This window comes from Haemorhous mexicanus, chromosome 11, assembly GCF_027477595.1.
Source record: "Haemorhous mexicanus isolate bHaeMex1 chromosome 11, bHaeMex1.pri, whole genome shotgun sequence".
Classification (NCBI taxonomy): Eukaryota; Metazoa; Chordata; class Aves; order Passeriformes; family Fringillidae; genus Haemorhous; species Haemorhous mexicanus.
In genome coordinates, this window is record NC_082351.1 from 7,458,313 (window position 1) to 7,483,255 (window position 24,943).

General features: G+C 53.8%; 2 protein-coding genes across 4 annotated transcripts; both read right to left on the bottom strand.

The window, feature by feature from the left end:
- TRAIP (TRAF interacting protein) lies at positions 1-20,118 on the bottom strand. Of its 3 annotated transcripts, XR_009487810.1 has the most exons (16): positions 19,905-20,118; positions 18,735-18,792; positions 17,428-17,511; positions 13,496-13,535; positions 10,800-10,927; positions 8,162-8,256; positions 7,450-7,563; positions 6,457-6,544; positions 4,845-4,934; positions 4,548-4,636; positions 3,681-3,836; positions 3,433-3,481; positions 2,800-2,925; positions 2,220-2,270; positions 682-1,256; positions 1-574 (listed from the first exon to the last, which is right to left on the bottom strand). XR_009487810.1 is itself a non-coding variant. In XM_059856226.1 (15 exons), the coding sequence occupies exons 1-15, from the start codon at positions 20,000-20,002 to the stop codon at positions 1,131-1,133; spliced, it is 1,392 nt and encodes a 463-aa protein (XP_059712209.1). In that variant the 5' UTR covers positions 20,003-20,118; the 3' UTR covers positions 1-1,130. The 3 variants fall into 3 exon arrangements, 2 of the variants coding, with proteins under 2 accessions (XP_059712209.1, XP_059712210.1); XM_059856226.1 differs by having other exon boundaries at positions 1-1,256; XM_059856227.1 differs by lacking the exon at positions 4,845-4,934 and having other exon boundaries at positions 1-1,256.
- Positions 20,119-21,037: 919 nt separating this feature from the next.
- CAMKV (CaM kinase like vesicle associated) lies at positions 21,038-24,468 on the bottom strand. Its single transcript, XM_059856943.1, has 10 exons — positions 24,363-24,468; positions 23,026-23,157; positions 22,873-22,947; positions 22,658-22,796; positions 22,458-22,578; positions 22,146-22,221; positions 21,930-22,066; positions 21,773-21,851; positions 21,612-21,699; positions 21,038-21,475 (listed from the first exon to the last, which is right to left on the bottom strand). Exons 1-10 carry the CDS (start codon positions 24,455-24,457, stop codon positions 21,038-21,040), a joined length of 1,380 nt encoding a protein of 459 aa, XP_059712926.1. The 5' UTR covers positions 24,458-24,468.
- Between the last annotated feature and the right edge of the window lie 475 nt (positions 24,469-24,943).

A 24,943-nucleotide genomic window follows, 5' to 3' on the forward strand; every position in this document is an offset into this window, starting at 1 on the left:
TGCACAGTAATATATTTTATTCCCTAAAAACATGTTTTTAGCCAGTTCAGTAATACAGATTTGGCCTGAAGCAGCTGGAAATAGGAAAGGTCAGATTTGTACAGGAGAGTGCTTTATGAGGCGCCTCACCACAGCTGTTCCTTGCAGCTTGGACAGCCCTGCTTCAGGTGTGGACCTCCCGTTCCACAGCTCCAAGCTGAAGAACCCAGACATGTTCAGCCCCACCAGCCTCCCCCTCCCCTGAAGGGAGCCATTCTTCAGCACTTCTCCAGGCCATCCCAAACCCTCTCATCACAATGAAGAACAGTTACAAAATAATAAAAATACTCTTACACTCTTATCAAAACATAGAAATTAATTAACACATTTCACACCCACACATGCCAAGCACAAAGGTCACACCAGCAGACCTATCTCTGCTTCCATGTGCAGCAGGGGTCACCCCAATACTTTCCTTCCAAGTCAGTAGTTTCAGTGTCAAGCCTGCAAGACCACTGTGGACTTCATGATCCAGAATGGGGCAGGGCAACACAGCTCCCAAGTCCACCTGTGGATCTCCCCAGCCCCAACAGGCCTGTGGGTAAGGGAAGGTGTTTAATTTGATGATGAGTATACATTCGACAGCCATAAAGGGTGCTCTACACACTTCTTCCTCCAGTAAACCTTCTTGGAACTATTTACACCAGGCATGGAGCTGGTCCAGGTCCCTTCTCCCTGCTGCTCTCCAGACTGACATCCCAGACACCCTTCCTGCACCTCCTGCTTGCAGCTGCATCCAAGAAGTGCAGTTCCACCTGGTGCCAGAGAGCCCAAAGCAGCAGCAACTGCAGAACTCTGAGGAGGCCAGAAGGCAAGAAAACCCTGTTAATTCTGCATGAAAAAATAAGGAGGAAGGAATGGTAAAATGAGGGTAACTCAGTCCAGGCAATAGCCAGAGGCTTGGCCTCCAGAGGCTTGCTGCAAGGGCAGGATTCTCCACAGGGCAGCTCATCTCACCCACAGGGCAGCATCAGTGCTTTGTGAACAGTACCCCAGGCAGGGTGGCTGCACATTGCCTCGTGCTTGCCCTGGGGAAGCGTGCTCTGCCCTGCAGCCTCTTTTCCAGGCCTCTCCCAGGAAGTCAGGGGCTCTCACAGCAGGAAAGTGTCCATTCTGGCCTGGCTGCTGCTGGAGGAAAATGCAGGAGCTGCAGATGCTGGTCTGGAGACCTTCTTTTTGCTCCTAACTGGTAATGGATGGATTTCCGCCAGGTTTGTCTGGAGGTAAAACTGTCAAGGAAAGCGCAGATCAGTGCCCTGGGAACACAAGTGATCCAACACCTGCTGCAGTCCAGCCTGAACCACAGACCTGGGACTCAGCCAGATACCTGCATCCCTGCAGGACAGAATGGGCTTTGCTACGTTCTCACAGGAGCAGAGCTCGGGCACACGCCTGTTCCACGTGTCAGGGAACATTTCCCCAACAGGGGGTTTTGACTGGATATTAGGAAACATCTCTCCACTAAAGAGGTGGTCAAGCATTGCAACAGGCTGCCCAGGGAAGTGGTGGAAGTCCCTGAAAGCATTCAAAAAACATGCAGACATGTTGGTTAGGGACATGGGTTAGTGGTGGGCTTGCTAATGCTGGGTTAATGGTTGGACTCTGATCTTAAAGCTCTTTTCCAACAATAATGATTTCATGATTCTGTGCTATACCCCTGCACATAAACCAGCATTTTAACAGCATATCTATTTGAGTTGCAAGACCTCCTGAGCCAGAACACTGTGCAGGTGCAGGCAGAGCAGCCAGAGCCTGCAGCCTCCCACAGCAGAGCAATCCCAAGGCAGGAACAGCTCCACACCCGGGAGGGTGAGCTCAGCCCAGCCACTCTTCACCACTGTGGAGCAGCAGCATCCCACAGAATGAAGGCTCCTGCTGCACGGGCTGGCAGGCACACAGCCAGAAGAGGCTGTGCTACACTGCAGCTATAAGATCTCAAGGGCACAGGCAGCCCCTGAAAATTGCACTGATTTCTAGCTGATGCACTCCTCTGAACCAGCCACAAGTGCTCTCAGCAAGTTCAGGACCTTGATGCCTTTGCTGAGCTCAGATTTGTTCAGAGAGAAGTCGGATCATTCATTGAGGATCCCAAGTCCATTTTTTGTTGAGACAAAAGAGAAGGATCAGAAATGAGGTGCCCACAGCACCAGCAGTGCCACATAAGCTGCAGGAAAGGATACTGGCTCTATGAACTTTGTCCTGCCTCCCATGCCATCATAGCCCGTCCTCACCTAGGAGAGAGAAACAAATGAGCCTGGAGCAGCACACAGAGCCTTGGCTACTTCTCCTCATGCTGGTTATGGGGAAGGGGGAGTCTCGCAGGCCCCAGCTTCTGGAGAGGGGTTAAAGGCACTTGGAAACACTCAGTACTTGTGCTAAGCCCTCTCTTTTGGAAAAAGACAGAGCCATGGGTTTTAACAAAGTTTGGGAATATTGGGCACTTTTTCAGATAAGTCGACCAAGGCTTAGGATTTTGTCCCTGGAATTGAGGAATACAAGAAGAATACCCTAAGCTCCAAGGAGGTGGAAGAATAGGACATTGAGAGCCACTTAGTCTGCTGCCAGGAAAGGAATGAGCATCTGTCATCCCTGGAGCTCTGCAGGACTGGGAAGTAGCCAGGTTGTGCTCTGAGATTTATTTTCCACACCCTGTGTGTGGCAAGGTAAAAGCCTCATTCACTTCCTCTTTCAGGGTCAGTTCAGGACAGAGGTGGCAGTGCCAGCCCTGGGCACACTCACCAATTGGACAGTCATACTTACAGAGCCCATGTTCCTGTGGGAACCCAGCAAACCACCCGAAGATGGCTTCTTGGAGAGAAAAGAGTTCCTGATGAATGCTGGCAAGAGTCCTTTAAGAGCATCATCCTCCAGATCATCTGCCCCGTTCTGTCCCACAAAATAACAAGAAAAGCCCTTTAACCAGCACAATCTGCTGAATGGAATCCACATTCAGGCAGCACTGCTAACACAGACAGCTATTTAAGGTAATGGTTACTGCCATACCACACCAGGTTGAAAACTAGCAACTTCCAACCTCCCACTGGGGCTGATGTGGAACAGTGCCCAGGAGGCAGGACACTGCCACCAGCAAGCCTGGGCAAACGGCCACCTCAGCTGACCACAGAGCCCTTGTGGTCAGATCCAGTGGTATCTGGGGCAGAATCATCAGCGAGCACATGGGTCCCCACCCTCCCTTCTCCTGCCCAGTTCCAGGAGGCCGGAGGCAGCAACAGTGTTTCTAGGAGACCATCAAGGAAAACACTTTGAAGCGCAGACTGCTTCTATAGATGGGCCACTCTACGGCCACAAGGGAGAAAATAGATTCTTTATTCCAAGCTTATTAACAGCAGAATCAAAGAGGCAACATAGAAAAATCAAGTTTAGTCCTTTTACCTCCACTGCTTCCTTCAGAACTTTCTTCGCCAGATTTACCACAGGAGGCCTGTAAGGAGCCCAAGGAGCAATCAGCAGAGATTTATTGTTCAAATGGAGCTGGCAAGGACAGACAAGGCCAAGCAAATGACGACAAAGCTTGCAGCACGCCATCAGGCAGCTGGAGAGCTATCTGATCTCACACAGAAACTTCCAAAGCAGTGAGACTTTAATCTCCTTTAGAAGCAGAAAGAGGAAGGAAAACTCACGGCTTTTTATCCAGCTTCTGCCTTTTTGCGGGGCCGATGGGAGCTGTGCAGGGCTGGTGTTCAGGGGTGGCCACATCGAATGTGGCATCCAGATTGATCTCATCGCTGTGGGCCGGGCGGTGGAGCTTTGGATGCTGCAGTTCCATGGGAGCAGGGCTGCAAGGCCAGGAAAAGCATCAGTCACTGAGCCACTGCCTGCCACCCAGGGGAAGGCAGAGCTGCACCCCACAACACTGAGTACTCAGACAGCAAGGGCACCAGGAGCAGAGCCCCATTCTGCTTGCACATCAAAGAAAGGACAACCTGAACGCCAGAGTTTAAATTCTGTCCCAAATTACTGCTCCCCCTCAAATGCTGAGCACTGTGACACCAGCACCCAGAGCCCAGGAATCACACTGACACACTGCTGCTCCATGGACACAACCCAGCTTGCTCTACTGAGCTAATGGCACAGGCTCCTCAAGAAAGGCTGCATAAAAGCAGATGTCATTTTTCAGGCTAGATTCCTCTGCCTAGCTGAGATCTTTGGTCACCATACACCAGTGCATGCTCATCACATGGCCAACTCTATAGCCACAAGAAGAGCAGCTTCAGGGGTGTTTCCCAGACAGGGCACAGTGACAAAGTCTTTCTCAAAACCCAGGCCATTCCTCCACCCTCTCCTGACCCAAACTCTGAGACTTTTTCCACGCAAACCGAACATCATCTCGTCAGCCACAAGAAAAAGGATACAAGGAACAAAACCACCACACCTCTGCAACACCTGCCAGACTAGTACATCTCTGCTTTCTCAGTTAAACTGTCAACTCTGGCTTTGGACCTGTCCCCTTCATGCCTGTACTGTGTCTGAGGATGCAGCTCACTAACCTTTCCAAGACTAGCCGACTGAGTGTTTCCCTGGTTACAGATGGGACCTTCAGAGTATCCTGCAGGATGTCTATCTTTTTCTTCAAACTCTGGAGAGAAAATGGAAAGCAGCCAGTGAGATAAGGAAAAATTGAGCAGTAGATACTTTGCCCCTTTTCCATACTTCAACATCAGGTGGAGCTCAGAGGTAGGCTGGGAAATTTAGTCACTGAGCAAAAGCCAGCATAACTCCTGGCTTTGCAGCTGCAGACCAGCCTGCAGTAACTGGCACCTGGCCATGAAGAAAGATATTCTCACCAAGATCTCCTTGTCTGCATTCTTCAGATCTTTCTGTGTGCTTTTTAACTCCTCCTTTGTCTTGTCCAACTCTGAAGTAGTTTTTTGCAGCTAGAGAACACAACAAAATGTGGGTTACCTACCCTTACCTGGGTAAGAGGGACTGCAGAGCCCTGAGAGAGCAGTGTGCTCTGCAGCACATGCTACTTCCCCTGTTTAAGGGCTCCATTTTCCTGTGTCAGTCTGACCACCCTCTCCTGTACTAGTGCAGTGCAATCCAATCCCTACCCAATTCCACAAGCTGCCTGCAGAGGGATGTCCAGGGCTGCTTGCCCAGCATTTATGCCTCACGGCAAGAGTTTTTCCCTGCTCTAACACTTGGTGGCTGCATTCTGAATTCCTGCAGGACTTTGGACACAGCAGAGCACAGGAATCACAAACCACAGGCTGGAGGATGGCTGTGCATCAGCAGTGCTGGCACATGGACAAGGCTGATTCAACAGGGAAGCATGCCAGCAGCAGGGGTCAGGAAGTGGCCTGCTACCACTTCAGACACCTCAGAGGGTCCGGGAGCCTGGGCCAGCTCCCACACTGTGGGTACAGTCAGCTCTCTGGCAGCCAAGCCTGGAGCCCCTTGTGCACTGACTCGCATCCTCCTGACCCACACTGGCCACCACAGCTTGGGTCTGACTCAGCCAGGAGCAGCCCAATTCCAGCACCAGAACCTTGTGGAGGAGTTCACTTCCCTGGGGAGCACAGCACAGCAATCCAAAAACCTCCTTCTCCATTTGAGGGGACAGCAGCTATGGCTGAGTAACAGAAGTAGGCCAAATCCACCCACAGCTTCTCACTTTGTTGGCTTAGACACAGGGATGCCCCAGGGAACACCTGTGCCTTGGGGAGTGAGGCTACACACACGCTTTTACAGGGATGCACTACCAGAACAAAGACAGCCCTGCCTGACCTGAGCTAACAGACCCCAGCCATGCCTGGAGCAGGGGGAGCACAGCAGCAGAGGCTTGTCAGTATCCCCAAACTCTGCACCAGCTCAGGACCAGCCCAGGCAGGCTCTGTGCAGGGCCACCTGTGTGTCCTCTCCGTGTTTTGGGAAGCTGTCCTGCCTGGGCACAGCATGATGTGGGAGCCCTGGCCGAGTTCAGCTGGCTGAATGCACAAGGCTGGGTGTGACTGGATGTGCCAAGCCAGAAGGAAGCCCTGCTCAACCAATACTGGCTCCAAACCCCTTCCCACTTCCTTAGGGGCCCAGTTCTGCAGCAGGAGGAGCTGGCAGCTGAGTGCTCAGCAGTGTAGCTGGATGAAGGAATTGCTACTTCCAGAACCCAGTGGGAGCAGTGGAGCACCTGTGTGCTGCTGCCTTCCAGCACAGGCTCCCTGCCAAACTCTGGCTGGCTCTGTACATGCTGCCCAGCACTGTCCCCAGAGACTGCCCTCCTGACAACAGTTGAGCTGTTTGCTCACCACATCACATCCTGACCCAAAAACCCCAGCCTGGCCCTTCCACACACCTGTACCTATCAGCATGGGAGGGGGTCACTGCAGAGGCCTTGGGCCTCAGTTATGGACAGGGATCTACAGACCAGATGTCACCCTGGCAACTCACACTCTCCTTTACCTTACTATTGACAGAAAACAGCTCCTTTTTCAGCTTCTCTGTCATCTCACCAGAGATCTTCCGAGCCTCCTTCAAATTCTCATATTCCCTACAAAGAGACCCAAAGAGTCACACTGTTTGTAAGGTAGCTGAGCCAGAACTTCTCAGAGACAAGCCAAAACCCTCAGATTGAAGCTCTGAACCTGCAGAGCCACCAGAGAAAACCCAGGAGACACAATGCCCTTTAAGGAACAAAGGTGAGTGAGTGTACTAACACTATCACACATTCCACTACACCATGGGGGAGAAGAAACCTGCATGGGGTCCCACGCCTGATTCCACCAGCAAAATGGGAACCAGAGACAGAGACGTTTTAGTTGCCAGTAAAAAAGACAAAACAGAGCACAGCCTCCATGCTGGCAGCAAACAGGGGACTTTGCTTTAAGTGACTTTTCAGAGACTTCACACTACTGGCCATGCACATTCATTCCCAATTACACCACAGGGACACTTGCCTCATTACAGCTTTGTACCAAAGCTGCAGTTATTCAGCTGCCATCAGAACAGACACAAAAAAAGCTGTGTTTTTTCCCCAGCAGGACCAGATGGATATCCAGGTAGGGAAGGGCAGCAGTGGAGGCTTGCTTTGCCAGAGGCCACAGCTGCACAGTGCAGTGCTGCAGAGGGCACAACCCAGAGCTCTGCATCCACTTGCTTTCCCCCAGGCATGAGAGGAAAGCAGAGGGAATAATTATCATCACTTCATAGGTGCACTGACGACTCTGGAGACAGTTCCCATGGTGACACACATGTCACTACAGTGACAAGAGGAACAGCTCAGTGTGACAGGCTCCAAACTAGGTCCCCAGGATCTGTCAGTCAAAGCCCAGTGGAAGCCCTTAGAGGTGGTGAAAGCCCCACAGAGCCCATGTGCCTGTTGGTGCTCAGCAGAGGGTTCTCCCTGGGCACTCCCAGGACAACACCAGCCAGCTGTGCCAAGCCTGCAGCACCTACTTTTTGAGGGAGACACAGTAGATTGCAAGCTGCTCCACCGCTGCCTGCCCAACTCCCATGTCTCTGATCATCTCCTCCACTTCTGAGCGCTGGCTCTGAAGCAACAGCTCGATCCTGCACAAAAAACCCACAAACACAGACATACCCTCAGCTCATGAATCACAAACAGACCTGAAAAGAGACAAAAGCCCTGCCTCCCCCTTAAGGGGCTGGTGCAGCCTGAGCTCCTCCTGTAGGCACTCTGGGTGTCATGGGAGAAGAGAGACAGCTGCCTCACCTCAAGCAGGGCTTTTCACTGGGGAAAAGCAGCACTACTTGGACTAGAGAAGGGGCAGCTGCTCACACATACTGCACATGGAACTGATGCCCAGCTCTTGGTCCCTATAGCCCTGTGGCTGACTGTGTTCCTGGGCTGGCATTCTGCCCCAGCATCCTCTGATAACAGAAATGGCACATAGCCATGCTCAGTGCACTAGAGATGAGGCCAGTACCCTGCCTTGCTGCTCTTTAATGAGAGCAGCTGTCTGCAAACATAGCAGGGGCCAGAGGCATGCAAAGGCAGCTAAAGCAGCCATTTCAAAGCTCAAGGTAAGATGATCCAGCACACGGAGGTGGGTGCTGCAGGAGGCCCAGCAGGACCCTGCTCCCTTCCCCAAAAAGGGCAGAGGTGTGCAGCCCAGCCTGCAAGGCCAGGGAGCACCCTGGATCTCACCGCTCCATGGTTCTTAGCTTGTTTCGCAGCCGGCGAGCCTCCTCCTTTGAGCTTCTGTTATCCTCCTGCTGCTGCTCCAGGAATTTCATCTGCTTCTGCAGGAAAGCAAGCACACCCAGCCCGCTAGTGAGGCTCCAGGGATTGTTGGAGAAACATCCCAGCTTATGTGCGCTGCGGGCAGCTGGGAGCACACATTGGCTAAATGCTATCACCACCTCAGCAGCCCGGGATTATGGAGAGATGACTCCCTCCCACCATACCCCCAGCTCTGCTCCCCAGGAGCACATCAGGGTCCCAGTGCTGATCACATGGTGAGGCTGGAGCTGAACCCATGTCACAGCCCCTCTCTGCTGCACAGTGCCCTGTACGCAGTGGTGACAATTTGTTTTTCAAAAGCAAAGGAGTCCACAGCAAGCAAACCTTGCTATTGCCTTTCCCTCTGTGCACAGCTGATTGCTTCAGCCTCCCAACTCTCTTTGCTATTAGCTGCTTAGAGCATAGATAGGAATGAGTGGGTCTCTTCTGAGAGACCTCAGCCGAACCAGACACCTCCTGGGCACTTCTCTCACCTGCTGCAAGTCTATTGCAGCCTATTGCCTCTCCAGCAGTAACACAGAACCTCAGCTGAGACAGAAAAGCACACATCTACAGTGTGGCAGAGGGTGGGGATAGCTGAATTAGCACCATTCTATTGCATCTGTGCTGTCTAGGTTTGTGGGTGCCTGGGCACCTTGCACAGCAACTTTGAAAGGCTCTGGTTTCAGCACAGCGCTGATTGCAGGGAAACGCCTGGCAAGAGATCATTGCCTTGTAAAGCTCCTTCCCACTCAAGTTCAAGGATTTTATCCACTTCCTGCCACAGAAACCAAACAGTGTGAAACCACTGGGAAGTTGAGGAGGGACAGTATTGCAGGCTCATGTGTCACTCTTGTTTAACTGGAGCCTGCCTTTGGCTTTTCCCTAACCAGAACTCTCAACACTCCAGATCACCACAGCAGTGTTTTGTGCCTGGTCAGGGCAGAGGCCCCAGCTTCAGCCAGCCTGAAACTGCAGCAAACTGGCAGTGCCAGCAGAAGACAGGCCCAGCTCACAGCCTTAGCCTGCGTCACAGCGAGTTAAGCCTGTATTTTCACTGCAGAAGTTTAGTGCTTTAATCTTTAATGATGCAGTTTAAGACAGCGCTTGGCATTCAGCTGGGAAACCCCATACGCCACAGAAAAGATACCTCCAGGTCCCTAATCCTTCTGCCCTGCCCAGCTTTCATTAAAGGGACTTAAGCATACAGAGAGGGTTTTGCAACAGGGAAGATAAGCACAGAGCTTCCTCCAGAGGTGTCAAGGCAGGAAAACCCAGCACAGAGATGCTGAATTCAGCAGCAAGTACCAGCTTCCACTGTCACAGTTATTTCTGCTGGAGTAAGGAGCATCAGAAGTATCCTGCCACTGACCTATCCAGGATCACACCAGCATCTATGGCATGGCCAAGATCCAGGCTGCCTTTACATGCAAGCAGATTGGATATAATCCCATGGTTGGGCAAAAACATTTGTGCTGGCCCACAGTGAGGGCTGCCTGGTGTTAATTCCTTACTCTTTCTGTCCTAGTATCAGGTAGATCCCCCCCAGATGCTTCCTCCTAAAAGAGCCCAGCTGCAGGTGGCATATAGCATGACAGCACCACGACATGTCTACAGGCTCTCCCTGGGCTACTTGGCCTTGCAGGTCAAGAAACAGGATGCAGTTTAGGATACGGGGTCAGACAGCATGGGAAGTACAGTAGACACTTATCCCACTTTCCAGCCTGCAGCTCACAACCTCACCTGCCTGCACCCCACCTTCTTGAGACCGGCACATCACCTTCACACAGCACAGACTGCCCAGCCCAGCATCAAGGCAAAGCTGCTCCAAGACATCCCAACAAAGCTGCTCCTGCTCTTACCCTCTTCCTCTTGCTGTTTACGCATAGTACATGACTACACACTGAGTCACTGCACACTGAAGCACAACAGGAATATTTGATCCCTGGACTTCACAACATTACTAACCTAACTGAGGCAAAGCCCTGGCAACAGAACAGAGACAGAAGAGTTAGCTGGATCAGATCCCACCCAGCTGAAGCCTGCAACTCCCCCTCCATATTTTTCAGTTTGATTTCTCCCCCCGATCAAAGTAAGAAACTAATTTTCCTTGAATCCCACTTGCCATAAACCCATTTCAGAAGAACATTCTACCTCAGGGAACCACTGTTTCAGCAACGGGGTGCTGGGGCTAGTTCCCACACTAGATTCCTGCTACTACCTTTATGACCAGCACTGCCACTTCATTAGTGAGGCTCAGCCACATTCCTCAGGCTGGGCTGGCATTTCTCCCTCACCAGGGATATCTCTGCCTTGAGCACCTGAACACAAAACATGGGCCTGTAGGCTTTTTATGCCTCTGAATCACCTCAGGCAGAGCACAAACAGGACCTCAAGTCCAGCAACAGCACTTGCTTCGATTAATCAAACCAAAATGAAAATCCAGGCACCAGACCCAAAATCCCACCAGCACAATCTCTTTATTAGCAGGATCTGCAGAGATCTTCAACAGAACTAACACTGACTGCATGATGGTTAGCCCTGCTGGGGACAGGAAGGGTACCTTGAGAGAGGAGCACAGCATTTCTGTTTCTCCCAGCATCTTCTGGAGCGACTCTATCGTGGCATTGCGCACATCCAGAGTGTCCCTCAGCCCGTCCACAACAGCCTGGCATTCCCGCTTTTCTTTCTCTGCAAAGGAAGAATGAGAAAGGTCATGGCCTGGTAACCCAGAGTCCAGTTGCAGCACAGCAGCAGGAGCACAGACTGCTTGCAGGCTTAGCTCCAGGCTGCCAGGATTTGGTCATTCTTGGAGAGAGCCATTTCTCTAAGTGGCGTCTGCACCAGGGTCTGTACTGAGGAATTGCTTCTCTCAGTGCCAGCAGGCTTCAAGACTTCTTTACTAAAGATAAAAAAATTCCCTTTAATAGCTTTCCAGCGCCAGCCCTGCTAGCATTAAGATGATGTATCTTAACTCTTGCGTTTTCTCAAAGCCAGGCTTGCACAAGGAAATAATACCTCTCGAGTTACACCAAGCTGTCATAGAGCTGGAGAAGAGAGCTTTGTACCCATCCTCTCCACATGGAATCTTACATGTCAGGAACCCCTTTGGGGGCCACTGGGCAGCTGTATGCAGGGGTCCACCAAGCTGCTGCACGTGCCCTCGCTAACCACAGCATCTACATCAAAGGGCAGGAGGCAGTGACACTGGGGACACCACAGGACACACGACAGCTTAGGTAGATTCCCCAAGTGCCCACTTTTTGCAGGTCACAAAACCTTTGCATCATGCTGTCCCTCCCCTCGGTAATCCAGGAGTAAAGAACGTGCCTCTGACCACTAGAGAGAAGGTGGTGGAAATCACCACCAGATTTCAATTTGTTTTGTGGAGACAAGGGAAGGACAGGTCAGAAAGCAACAACCACTATCAGGAGCTGCCAGACCAAGCAGGGAACAGCCAGCATCATTGAGAAGCTCAAAGCAGTTGGGTAATGAGGGAAAGCAGGAACCCTTCCACCTAACCCTGCTGAGGGGAGGGTAAAACCTTCAGCTCAGCATCTTCAGTCTTTGCTAAAATTGCCTATGGCTCCAGCCTGGCAATAGTAGAGAGCCAAAGCCTGCCTTTCCAAAAAACTTGTTCTACCTGAAAGCCATCCAGTTTCAAATTCTGCCTCCACATCCTGTGGAAGCATGACCTGCAGTGAAGCTGCACTGTTCAATCAGGGAGTAAAAGAGCCATGTGGGACCGAGGAACAGGAGAGGAACAGGAGTGTTCCAGCAGGAGCAGCGGGTGGCTTCTCCAATGATCTGAATAACCCTTTCCCACCAGAGGCAGCGTCTGGAGACGCTCCCTTGCATTTGCAGGGACTCCACACCCACTGGAAGAGTTAGGGCTTCCCCCTCCTCCGTTCCCAGCTGCCCAGAGGCAGATGGCAGGAATCAAACCCCTCTGTGCTGCAGGAATGAGTTTTCAGCTCATTCAGAGTGCCTCCCACAGAGCCTGCTCGGAGCTCGGCACCTCTCGAGCCATTTGCAGGCTGATCAGAGCCTGGCAGCTCCACAGCTCCTCTGCAGCACACAGAGCAGAGCACAGCTTCACATGGAGAACTTATACACAGGAACCAGCAGAGAGCAGAGTACCCACAGCAAAGGAGGCAGGAGGTGGGAAGGAGCTTCGCATTTCCAGCATGAAAAGAGAATGGGACAGGGAATGTCAAATCCAACCTCTACTCACCAGAACCCGAGAAGATTAGCAGGCCTTCAAGCAGTTTTTCTTGGATAATATCCTAGCAAGAATCCCAGCCACCTTCCCCAGAAGATATGGCTCTCTACCAAGTCACTAAACTCAAGCAAGCTGGCAGGAGAACAGGCCTCAGAATAGAGACGTGCAGACCATCCAATTCTACTCTCAGGCTAAGGACCGAATCCTCAATCTACTGGCTATTCATGTCTGTCTCGTGCATGCAGGGAACGCAGAGGAAAGACAACTCTTGGGGCGTGGGTGAGCCCCCAGCATTCCTTAAACATTTTTTTACCGTTCTGCTAGCATGTTTTAGGATTTCTGTCACTTAGACTGACATTTTCCTTTTGCTGCTCATGACTCATGTTCTGATGACAGGCTGCCTACAGACGATGCTTAAAACCCATCGACAAGTCTCCAGGGCTTTTGCTTTTCCTGCCTCCCTCAAACATCCTCTAAAATTAAAGATGGGAAGATGGAAGTGCGTGCACACTGAACTCCGTCTGCTCTTCGCGCGACACATGTGGCACTGCAACAGCCAAACAAATCCAATGCTGCTTTTGGACACCACTTTCACCCTCTTATCTGTTGGAGGGAATGAATCTTTGCCATATGCAGCTGTGAGTTTCCCAGCAAGCAAACCAAGGCTTTTGCTTTCAAGCCAGCTCCAGATAGAGCTTTGCTGCAATTCTGTAAGCTTGTGATTAGGAAGGCGGCAAAAAAAATTGCATCTACTTATCAAAACTTGCAGTGAACTCTTGAGTTACAGCAGAGCTGGGCCAGGCTGTGGTCTCAGCTCTGTCATATAAGCTTTGCATCACTGGAGGTGTTCTTTCCTCAGAAAAAGCTCCGAAGAAGTTCCTCTAGAGAAAGTTTCCAGCCTGAAACATGCCCTCAGCTTCAGAGAGGGGTGGCCTCTGCACAGGGGCTCCTCACACCTGGCCAAGCCACCTGGCACAGGTAGAGCCCAGGAGCTGCTGACTGTGGGCTGCTGATCCTCTGCAGCAGCAGGAACTCACCTTTCAAGGAGAGCTGGGCCTTCACCTTGTCCAGTTCATTCTGAAACACAACACAGAAACCCCATTAGGAAACGCCCTGCAGAGATGCTTTCACCAGATCTTAAGACCCAAGAGGTTTCTCAGCAGGACTTTTGGACCAGGCAGGTACTGAGGAGGGAACATGGAAACAACAAGCATGGAGTTACAAGCCTGGATTATCACAGGGAACGGAAAGAGCACCTCCAACTGGCATTCTTCAGGGGGAGAAGAGAGGATCACAGCTTCATCTTAGCCTTGTCAACCTTGTGTTTCTCACACTGTCAGTCATCCTGTTTTAGCTGAATAATTTTGGAAGGCTCTCAGGGAAACACAGGAAGTCAGGCAAGAACAATTTTTATAATGTTTTACCTAAACAAGGCAATAAGGGAGGGATGTTGCCAGACTAACTGGATTACTGAGAGTTCTTTAAACTGAAGTGAACTTTAATCAGATGGAGGTGGGAGACAGGAGAGCACAGCCAGACACCTGAAAAGGTAACCAAGCATGCACTCAAACATGCTGACAGACACTGAAGTCACTGCAGCTCAGGATGCTGATATGAGCTAACAGCTCAATCGAATGGCTGGAAACAGATCACTGAGAAACCAATCCATAACACACCAGCTGAGAGTGCACAAAATCTCCTGGGTACAACAAGGGTCTGAGGAACATCAACTATTTCTAACGCCTTCATCAAGGATCAGAGAGAGGCAGCAGATGCCCTGTAGTTTAAATTAGAGAAAATGAAGCAATATAATTTAACACTGGCGAATAGCCAAAGGAAATGTAGAGAGGTTAAAAAGAGAGGCTATTTATATCCATATATATATTTAAAAGAAAAACCAGAGAGATAAATATATGCAGAAAAGAGTCAACAGAAGATGACTTAAAAAGCTGTGTTAGAGAACTGCAGAGGAAAGCACATAACAAGTCAGGCAGGAACTGCAGTGGAATAAAACCACAATAAAATGCCAACACAGGCACACAAATCTGTGCAAGCCGGAATGCTACATGCAAATCTGAGCCGAGAATAGCACCAGCAGTGACCACAGCTCTGACAGGACTGGAGCTAGGGCTCTGCTAGTGACAATAAAGGCAGGAAAGAGAATGTGGGATGTAAAGCTTGGAAAGCAGAAGGGACTAAATGCAAAGCCTAGCAGAGCTGACTGGGATTTGCCCCAGGGGGCACAAACTGCTGGAGGGCTAATGTGGAATTAACTCTGCTGCAGGAACTATTCTGAAGTAGCTTCCTCAGAGTCCTATTCAGGAACGATTAGTGGGCTCACAAGATGTGCTAATTATCATGATAGCAAAGAAACCCTGGGCTACTTCAGGCAGCTATGTAACATTACCTCATTCATCAACTTAATCTGAAATCCCTCATCCTCCACCACAGCTCCTAAAAGCCGCTCCCAATTTTCTCTCCTCTGAGAGAAGCTCTCCTCTCTCTGCCAGACTGAGTTAGAAGACCACATTTTCCCAAGATCAAACGAATATATCCTGACCACAAACAGACAGCTGTCCTCCAAGGCTTCTACCTTCCCCAGCAGGTTTACAGGCAGGAATCCTCCCCCCACCTCCTCTTCGCCGAGCTGAAATCTCATTTGGAAGAATTCTGCACTCCCCAGATCATAAGCAGCTCTTGACAGACTCACTGAGGTGTTACACTCCAAAACTCACCCTTTTCCTGCTCTGGGAACAGCCACATGGAGACTGTTCTGCTCACAAGGACCGTCTTTAAATTCAGTATGGGCTAAACCCAGGTTCAGTAATGAAAGAAATGCCTGGACACTTAGCCTGTGGTCCACAGCTACTGCAGGGATCCAGGTTCCCCCTGGTGTTTCTATTGAAGTTTCAGCCTGGGGGTGGAAAACAAAACAGCCCCAGCACTCCTGTGACTGTAAACATTTCTGAGTAACAGCAACAGTGAGAAACAGAAACAAAGACAATTACAAAAGATAATTTGGCTAATTCTGCAACAACAGGAAGAGGTTTCAAATCATGAGGGAGCTCTTCCAACTACTTCACTGGGTGCCAAAGACCAGTTCTCCGAAGAGAATCCCAAGCTTGTCACCCCAAGATGACAAGAAGACCACAGCTACACACTTGGCTTTCTAGCACATCCTTTTCATGGCAGGAGGCCAAATGCTCATTCCAAGACAGCTGTGGGCTGCACAGATACAGCTCCAGATGATTACAGAGATGAACACTACTCTATGCCCAGGCTCTTGGAGGGCCAGGCATCATCATCACAAACCTTGGATTTTTTTACATTTTTTTTTCTTCCTCAGGTGAAGTTGCTTCTGGCTAAGGATGCCAGAAGTTCTTATCTTATAAGAGCCCAGGCTTGGCCCACCATGTGTTCGCTTTGAACTGGTGCCTGGCCAGAATCAGACACACCATCACAGGCAGACCTCACATCTAGGTGGACATTAGTCCCTCGCCCATTGTGAACAAGGCATCTGTGTTCTTAAGGTACTCCATGTCCTCCAGAAATGAGGCAGCACACCACATGAAACTGGCTGCAGCAGCAGCCTGTACAGTGCACACAGCAGTGAATACCCACACAAGCTAATGATGCTGATTTACCCAGAAAAGTATTTGGTTCTTTCTGTTGGTGACCTCAGAGTCCTCAAGCTGTACACTGAGGCTAGATGTTGCTCTGACACATACACACAAGATTTATAGGAGCAGGAGGAGATACCATTTTGCTTGTTGTGCAGGAGCAGCTCCACAGTCCTGCCCTTGAGCAAGGGAGTAGTTCTGCACAGCCTGCCTGGAGCAGAAGGCTGGGGGAACCCATTTTAGATCCTGGGGTAGGGTGAGAGAGAACAGGAAGATTTTCTAGGGCAATTCTCTCCAGACAACCCATTCCGAGTCACCCATCTCATTACGCCTGTGGGAGCAGATCTCAACCCGTACCAAAGGAAATGTATCTGCTGCAAGGGCACACAGCTCCAGGGCCCAGAGATGCTCCTCCACTCCTCTGCACACTTCAGTCTTCAGATTTGTTACTGGTGATCTTGGAGAAAGACAGTGCTACTGACATTCTAGTCTGGCTGGCTTTATTTTAAAGACATACAAAGTACATATAGAATTGTCATGGCAACTGCTAATTATGGTAATTGCTGCACATGCTGCTTCCAAACACAAGAGGGTACAAGCATCCCGTTATACCAAGGTCAGCCGACCACCCTTTTTTTGGAACAGATAATTCCAAGATAAATCCACACTACACAAAGGAGAACGTGGAACATCCACTCTGTGTTTATCCCTACTCACACCCAACTCTCTGCATCCAAAGGCGGCACTTGGAGCACACCATCCAGCATTCCAGCTCCACCAGGATCCCACCAGGACCCAGCCTCCACCCGGTTCACTGCTGCTGGTGTGGCTCCAGGCAGTTCCTTTCCTAATATCTCTTGGGGAATCACAGCCTTATCACCCAGCCCCACATCCTTCAGTCTGCACAAACAACCTCCCTGCACAGAAGGTTCCTTCAATGGCCCCTCCTTTCCAGAGGGGTTAGCAGGGCTCACATACAACCACACCACAGACACCACCAGCAATTCACTGCGTCTGGGATTTCCCTTCTCCTGCCCTTGGGAACAGCTCTGTACCCTCATTCCCAAGGGAGGAACAGCAGTCTGATGTGATGGTGTTTCAGGAGGTTTCCAGGTAAAGTGAGAAGCAGAAGGAAGAGCAGGAAGTAGAGGAGGCTCCTTGAGTCACCACACGGGATTTGGTCAGAGGGAATGCTAAATCACCACAGAGACTGATATGCTTCAGGTCAGAAAAATGAGCACTGCAAGCTCCAGCTTGGGAAGCACCCGCTGGCAGAGGACCAGCAGGCCAGGCCACCCTCCCAGGAGGCTGAAGCACCATGTAAGGAAAGAACTCTCCCATACAGTTACCTGCAAGGTCTCAGCATCTGGTACTGCTTGCTCGTCCAGGGTAACATCAAAAAACAGCTTACTGATGATGTGTCTTTTGCTGACCTAAACACAGGAGACAGAAGAGTTTGATGGGCACAAATATGGAAACAACAGATATGGAAGACAGATGGAGGGGGAGAAGGTACTGTCTTGTGACAAGGCCATGAAAGGCAAATCAGATCACGTGTTTGACACCATTAGTGGTGATGTTCTGCTTTGGCTCAACAGCACAGCAGCAGACCCCCCACTCAGTTTCTGGGAGTGTGACTCCAGCCAAGCTCCTGAGCTGCAGCAGAAAGATTCAGACATTTCTGAATCGAGCGCAGTCTGTTCTCTGGCAGCTCAGCCCAAAGCAGCTGATGCTGAGCTAACATGATGCCAAATCCTAAGACAGAAGTACGTGCTGCTTTCTGCAGGCAGAAGGTGCTGTAATTGAATTTGATAGCTCTCCACACCTCCCCCATGCAGTTACAGCTTTGTGTTTTAAGTATTATATACAGTCATGACACCAGCTAATTGCATGGTTACTGCCACATAAGATGTTATTTCGCGATAACTCCATGGTAACCCAGAGATGTAAGAGGCAGAGAAGAACAGAGGGAATCAACAAGTCAGGGAAGGAACAAGGGCCAAGACCTTGAGAGGAGGAAAGAAGCACGAACACAGAATAAGCCCAAGCAGCAGCTGGCTAAAAATTTACACCTGAGAGCGAGGAAACCTCTCCTGCAGCCACTACGTGCCAAGACATAAAGGTGGCATGAAGGCTGGTGACACAAGGGACTTCAAAGACGTACAGGTCCCAGTTAAGCCAATGGAAATCCAAGGCTCAGCTTCCTATCTCAGAAGCAGAGCAAATCCTTCCTCCTCTCCCCAGCCATTACTTTTCACAAGGGAGTGTCAAGTACTGCTAAGCCAGGAGAGGTTGTAAGGCCCACATGCAGCAGAATGGGCTGTTCACCTGACAGCAATGGGCTGGGCACACCAGAAACACCAGTCAGCTGTCCCCATTAAGCCCTTGCAGCCCCTCCTATCACCATGTCAATACTTACCCAGCCTAAGTAAATGCTGTGAAAACCCATAGCCCCTTTTGAAAGGAGCTGCAGTGCAGACAGCAGCAGGGCACCCTTAGCCCACTGCAACCCAAAGGGCTGTGGAGGGGAGTTCCTCCCCTCTGGGGAGTCCCAACTGACAGAAAGTCCCTCTGCTTTTTACCATGAGCCTTTTTTTGACATCACCCCCGGCCACAGCTCCTTGGCACCACAGGTGTGCAGAGGGGATGGCTTTACCTGGTTTCTGCACTGCGGGCATGTCCGGCTCGGGGCAGTGTCAAACCACTGGAAGAGGCTGGAAAAGAAAAGGAAAACACAGTAAATCCTTACAGTCCTGGGGCACTGCTTGCAGGGGCCACGCCCCAGCTCCACAGGAGACAGCAGGATATGACTCCTCATCACACACTAAAGGCAAACCTTCAGTCCAGTGCTGTGGCCAGCAGGAGCTCTGTGTTCCACACGCATGCTCCACCTGCATCTCCAAGACAATTCCTGGCTGAATTTAGCATGTGAGCTTATCTTTAACAGGGCAGAGCTTTTGCAGAGCTCAGATCTCTCTGGGAGACAGGCACTGAAGAGCCACAGCTTCACAGGAGAGAGTGGATGCACACGGGGTGTGCGCTATCAGGATGTGACAGTCAGCTCCAAGGGGTGCCACTGAACACGGATCTCTGAGCCAGGGGCGCCGGGCTGGGCTCTGCTGTGCCATGATGAACACAAACCTGCCGGGCTCCCCAGGACAGCTACTAATGCATTCTGCAACCAAGCAGTCACATCACACTGGAAAGGTTTATTCTGGGAGCAGGTAATGATTTGGAGCTGGCAGGTTCCCTTTGGAAGCTCTCCCTGCTCCGCTGGCGGCTGGCAGAGAGCAGGCCCGAGCAGCGCTGCTGAGTGAGAAGTGACAATCACAACCATGGTCCTCTCCAAGCTCGTTAGCCAGGAAAGCAAATGCCCACCCTCTCCCCACACAAAGTTTATTTCCTGAGAACAATTTCCTTTCAACACAGTCCTAGAAAAGCATGGAATTACCAGGGCACCTTCACCATAATCCAACATCACTCCCTCCAAACACCCAGTGACACTGGCTCTTCCCGAGAAGGGAGCCTGCAGGCAGCACAGCGACAGAAGCACAGACTCAATTAGGTCGGGAAAGATCTGAGCTCATCGAGTCCAACCTATGACCGATCACCACCGTGCCAAGTGCCACATCCAGTCTTTCCTTGAAGACCTCCAGGGACGGCGACTCCATCACCTCCCGGGACAGCCCGTTCACACGTGTGAACAGCACAGCCCGGCTGCTGCGGCAGGCCGTGAACTCCTCTGAGCCCTCGCGCGGGGCCATCCAAGGTGCCCGTGGCTGACACCCACGGCCCGGCCCGAGCCCCCGCCCGCCCCGGCGCTCACCAGGCCTGGTGGAAGGTGTGCCCGCACGGCACGGCCGCCACGTCCCGCTCGTTGTCGAAGAAATCGGAGCAGATGGTGCAGTGGGCGCGGATAGGCATGGCGGGGCCAGGCGGTCAGCGCGGGTGACCAAGGGGGGGTTCCTGCGGGTCGCGGCCCCGGGGTCGGAGCGGCGGCGCGACCCTGCGCGGTTTAAACGCGACCGCGAGCGCGCCGCTTCCGGCCCGCCCCGGAAGTGACCTCAGGGGATCACGGGCGGGAGCCGAAGGAGGGGCTGGATGAGGTGGGCGTGGTCTAAGGGGGCGTGCCAGGTGGGGCGGGGTCTGTGGGAGTGGGCGGGGCTCGCCCCGGGCCCCCGCCCGGCCGTGCCCCGCGGAGCCCCGCCGTGGCACCCGGCTCCTTCCCGGGCTCCTTCCCGGCGGCAAGCCTCACGGGTCCCGCTGCCCTCGCTGCCCGGGCAGCGCTGCCGCTTCCAGCCCGCCGCGTCTTGCTCAGCGCCGTGCTGCCGGCAGGCGCGGCAGACCCCCGGCCCCACAGAGAGACTGGGCAGGCGGCGCTGGTGCTGTCTCAGTTTGTCCTCAGCGGGGTCTTTATTTGCCAGAGATACAGCGGCGGGGCGCGGGGCGGCGGCGGCGGCAGCCGCGGGCAGAGCCGGCCCTGCAGGCATGCAGCTGCGAGGGGGGAAGCGGGCACCGGGGAGGGGGCACGGGGGGCAGTGGGGGTCCTCCAGGCACTGCCAATGCGTGGGGGGCCGTGTGGCTGCCCCCGGGCGGGGGTCCCCGTGTCCCCCCCCGGGGATCCCGGGACGGAGAGGGGCTCTCCGGGACGGCCCCCGCCCCGTCCCGGGCGGCCCCGCCTGCGGTCCCGCACATGCACGCGTGTCCCGGAGGGCCCCGCGACGCCCCCCCGGCGCTGCGGGGCGTGCGGCCGAGCGGGGCTGCCCCGCCTCTCTGGGCATCCCCGGGGGAGGGGACGGCGGCGGGGGACAGACTGAGAGAGCTGGGAGGACGTGGGGGAACGGGCGCCATGCAGGGCTCTGCCCCGCGGCCGGCTCTCCGGCGGGGCACGTAGAAAAGGGGGCGCAGGCGGGGGTGGGGGGCCATGCCGGGGCTATGTACAGGGGGCGCGGGGGCCGCTCAGCCGCTCTGCTCGCTGGGGGGCTCGGCGGCGGCCCCGACCTCGGTACATGTGGCGGGCGGCGTACCGGGGGCCGGGGGCTGCGCGGCGGCGGGCGGCGTGCCGGGGGCTGCGGGCTCCGGGGCGGTGGCAGAGGAGGCTGCGGGCTCCGCGGCGGGGGCCGGGGCCGGGGCCGTGTCGGTGGCGGGCTCTGTAGCCGCGGGCTCCGCGGCCGCGGCGGCGGGAGCCGGGGCGGTGGCCGGGGTCGCCGCCGGGGCCGGGGTCGCCGCCGGGGCCGGGGTAGCTGCCGAGGCTGGAGTTGCTGCCGGGGCCGGGGTCGCTGCCGCGGCTGGAGCCGCTGCCGGAGCCGGTGTCGCTGCTGGGGCCGAGGCTGCCGCCGTCTCCGTCTGCTCGGGCGCCCGCAGGCGTTTCATGAGCGTGGTCACTCGCACAGCTTTCTGCGGGGGAAAGACGGGGGGGTGTGGGGCTGGCGGAGGGGCAGAGACTGGCAGCTCCAATAAGGCTCTTAGCCCCATGGTGAGGGACCGGGTTTGGCTGGGAGGGGGCAGGAAGGCACGGCACACCCACACCCACCTTCCACTTGGCGCGGGCGAAGTTCTTCTCGATCTGGGCACAGACACCATCCTTGATGTTCTTGTCAGAGGCAGCATTCCCAGAGATCCTGGAGAGGCAGTGAGGGGTGAGCAGCCCCTACTAGCCCCCCTGGCTCCCAATCTATTTCTGCCGCTGCTCACCACTCATGGGAGATGGCCTCCTCTGCTGTGATCCTCTGGTCCTGCTCCACCTCCATCAGACGTGTCACCAGCTCCTTAGCTGGGGGCACAGGGGGAGAAGTCAGTGCTGGTAGGGGACAACATGGGACCCCACGTACCCCCCCAGTGTGGGGCTCACCCGCTTGCGAGATGTCATCCCAGTACGGCGGGTCGAACTCATAGTCCCCAGCCAGGATTTTGCGGAAGAGGTTCTTGTCGTGGTTCTCATAGTCATCCTCGTCTGCCTCCTCGTAGAAAGGGGGGTTTCCCGAGAGGCTGAGGAACGTGGTGGGGAGCTCAGTCCTGCCCCAGCCCCGAGCCCTTGTAGCTACCCTGTCCCTCACCCCACACTCACAGGATGTACATGATGACGCCGATGGCCCAGCAGTCCACCGGCCGCCCGTACCGCTGCCGCCCCACCACCTCCGGAGCTGCCAGAGACAAAGTGCAACCATCCCCCGGGGTCCCCAGCCACCCGGCCTCTTGGCCCTGGCATGATGGGGAGTGGGAGGCACCCACTGGAAGCACCCAGGATCAGCCCCCAGGGTGATGGGGAATGGGAGGTGCAGCAGCAGATAGTAAGGAATGGATGGTAAGGAGCAGCAGGGACCTGCTGGGACCCAGCACTGCCTGCCCCTGCATGACCATCCAGCTGGCTCTCACCCACCCAGGTACTCAGGGGTGCCACAGGGCTCCTTAATGAGCCCGTTCTCCAGCTTGGCCAGGTGGAAGTCACTGATGACGATCTTGGAGTTCTTCAGGCGATTATAGTACACCAGGTTCTCCAGCTGCCGGCACAGGGACTGTGAGTGCCAGGACAGGGGCCATGGCAGTACCCATGGGTGCTCCCACCCCCCTGCCACCCACCTTGAGGTTTCTGTGGACAATCTTGAGTGAGTGCAGGTAGGCAACAGCCTCCAGCACCTGCCGGATGACATTGCTGGTGTCCTTCTCTGAGTAGTAGCCCTGGTCCAGGATCCAGTCGAAGACCTCCCGGCCAGTGGCCCTGCAGACAGCAGCTCTGCCGAGACCCAGCCCTGGTGTGGCCACCCCCTCCCCACTTCCAAATGTCCCAAACTTACAGCTCCAGGAAGATGAAATATTCCTTGCGGGTGATGTAGACATCCACCAGCTGTAGGATGTTGGGGTGCTTCACCCTGCAGAGAGACAGGGGCATGGGCAGGAGTTCCCAGTTTGCCCAGTAGCATAGGATCCCCTCCAGCCCCAGCACTCACATTTTGAGGATGATGATCTCGTTTTTGGCTGCCTTCCGCACTTTCCGCCCATCCCGCTTCAGAAACTTCTTGCAGGTGTAAAACTTCCCCGTCGTCTTCTCCTTGGCCCGGAAGATTTCACAGAACTCCTCCCTGCAAGGGGACCCCCAGACATCACCCCGTTCCTGGGGACCACTGAGACTGGGGTGCTTAGGTGGTCCCTGGGCCCACCAGCATTCCCCCAGATCCCAGCAGTCAGGGGAGATGCCACAGAGGTAGAAGAAAGCTGTGGCTCAAAAGCACTTTGGAGGGGAAGCAAAAAAACAGCAGTGAGAAGCAACTGATATGGAAGAAGAAAATTGATAGGGAAGGGGGAGAATTTGCTTGTTAAAAAGCCCCATCCTCAGGACAGGAGGGGTAAGATCCACTGCGAAGCCACTCATGCCAAGGTGGAACAGCAGCACACCTGACATTAACCTCAGCACAGCAGTCGGGGAGAAAGAAAGGGAGATGTGCTGGTAGCTGCAGTGTTTCTGTTCTATTATTAATGGTGCTTGAGCCCATCGGCCAGGCTGCAGCTGCAGGGGAGCCCCCGGGGGGCACTTGGCACTGCTCCAGCAAAGCCATTGGCTTTATAATCCCCCCAGCTGCGCTGGAATCCTCACGGCCACTGCCCTGGGTGGAAGGGAACAGTGACATGTGGACTTTGGGACAAACTGCCCAGAGGATGGAGCAAAAATCTGAGAGCACCAAGGTCCCCACTGCCACCCAGAGTGACCCTGCCAGGTGTGACCTCTGTCCAAGCAGGTGTTTTGGAAGTTGATGGAAAAAATTCTGATGCCTGTTTTGTGGTCAAGCCGCTCTCAAGGGGTGTGAGGGCTTTGTTTTTGGAGTGCATCCTAACAGGTTCTTCAGCACAGCAATAAAAGCTGGGGGAAGCAGCAGTGCTCCACTGCCCCCTGAGTGACATCTGCCTTTCCTTTGCTGTAGCTGAGCCCTCCCAATTCACAAAATGCTCAAGGGAGCCAGGATCGTGTGGAATTGCTGCAATCCCTGCAAATCTTGAGGGGAGGAGGGAAGGATATGAGAATCTGCCCAGCTGCAGCCAGCAGCAGTGGGAAAGCTCACAGCCCTCCTTGGAGCTAGCTGTGAATATCCCCCATGCAACCCACGAGCAAGAGGGACTAATTAGGGTAAAGCCACCCCAAAATACACCCTGCAATCCTGGCCCACCTGGGGACCAGCACCCCCAGAGCCCCCACAGGCAGTGTTGTGCCACTCCTCGGTACCCCAACAGCCCCATACAGGTGGCTGGGGTTCCCCAGGGCATCCGTGGGGCCGTGGAGGGACGAACTCACGTTTTGATGACCTGGCCCAGGTCATATCTGTCGGTCACCTCAGACGGCTGGTTATAATCTTTCTTGTCTCCCAGCGTCACGCAGCCAAACGGCATCGCAGGGCCCGGTGCTGGCAGGGCAGGGAGAGGCAGTGAGTGCCCCAGCACCGCCGCCCCCTGGAGCCACAGCAGACCCTCCCGAGCTGTGCTAATGAATGTGGAACCTGAGCACAGCGGCTGCTCGTGCCCTGCAGCTGCCGCAGGCCGCCATGTGCCCAGCCCCACCAATGTGCATCCATGCCCGTGGCATCCAGCCTCTCTGCCCGGGCTCAGGCTGCCAGCACAGCCACAAGCTTCCCCCTCTGGCCCCTCTTGGTGGATTATTAATGATTAATTAGCAGTCAGGGTTAGCACAGTGCCTGGAGCACCCACTGGGGAGGCAAGCAGAGGTGAACAGATCCTTTCCTGTTTCTCAGCCCATGGTAACATTTCAGCAGATGGGGCCTCCCCAGGCAGAGCATTGTCACACGTTGTCATATGTGCAGTGGGTTACACCAGTCTCAGCTTGCCATCCCCAACCAGACCTGACTGTGGCACCAGGCA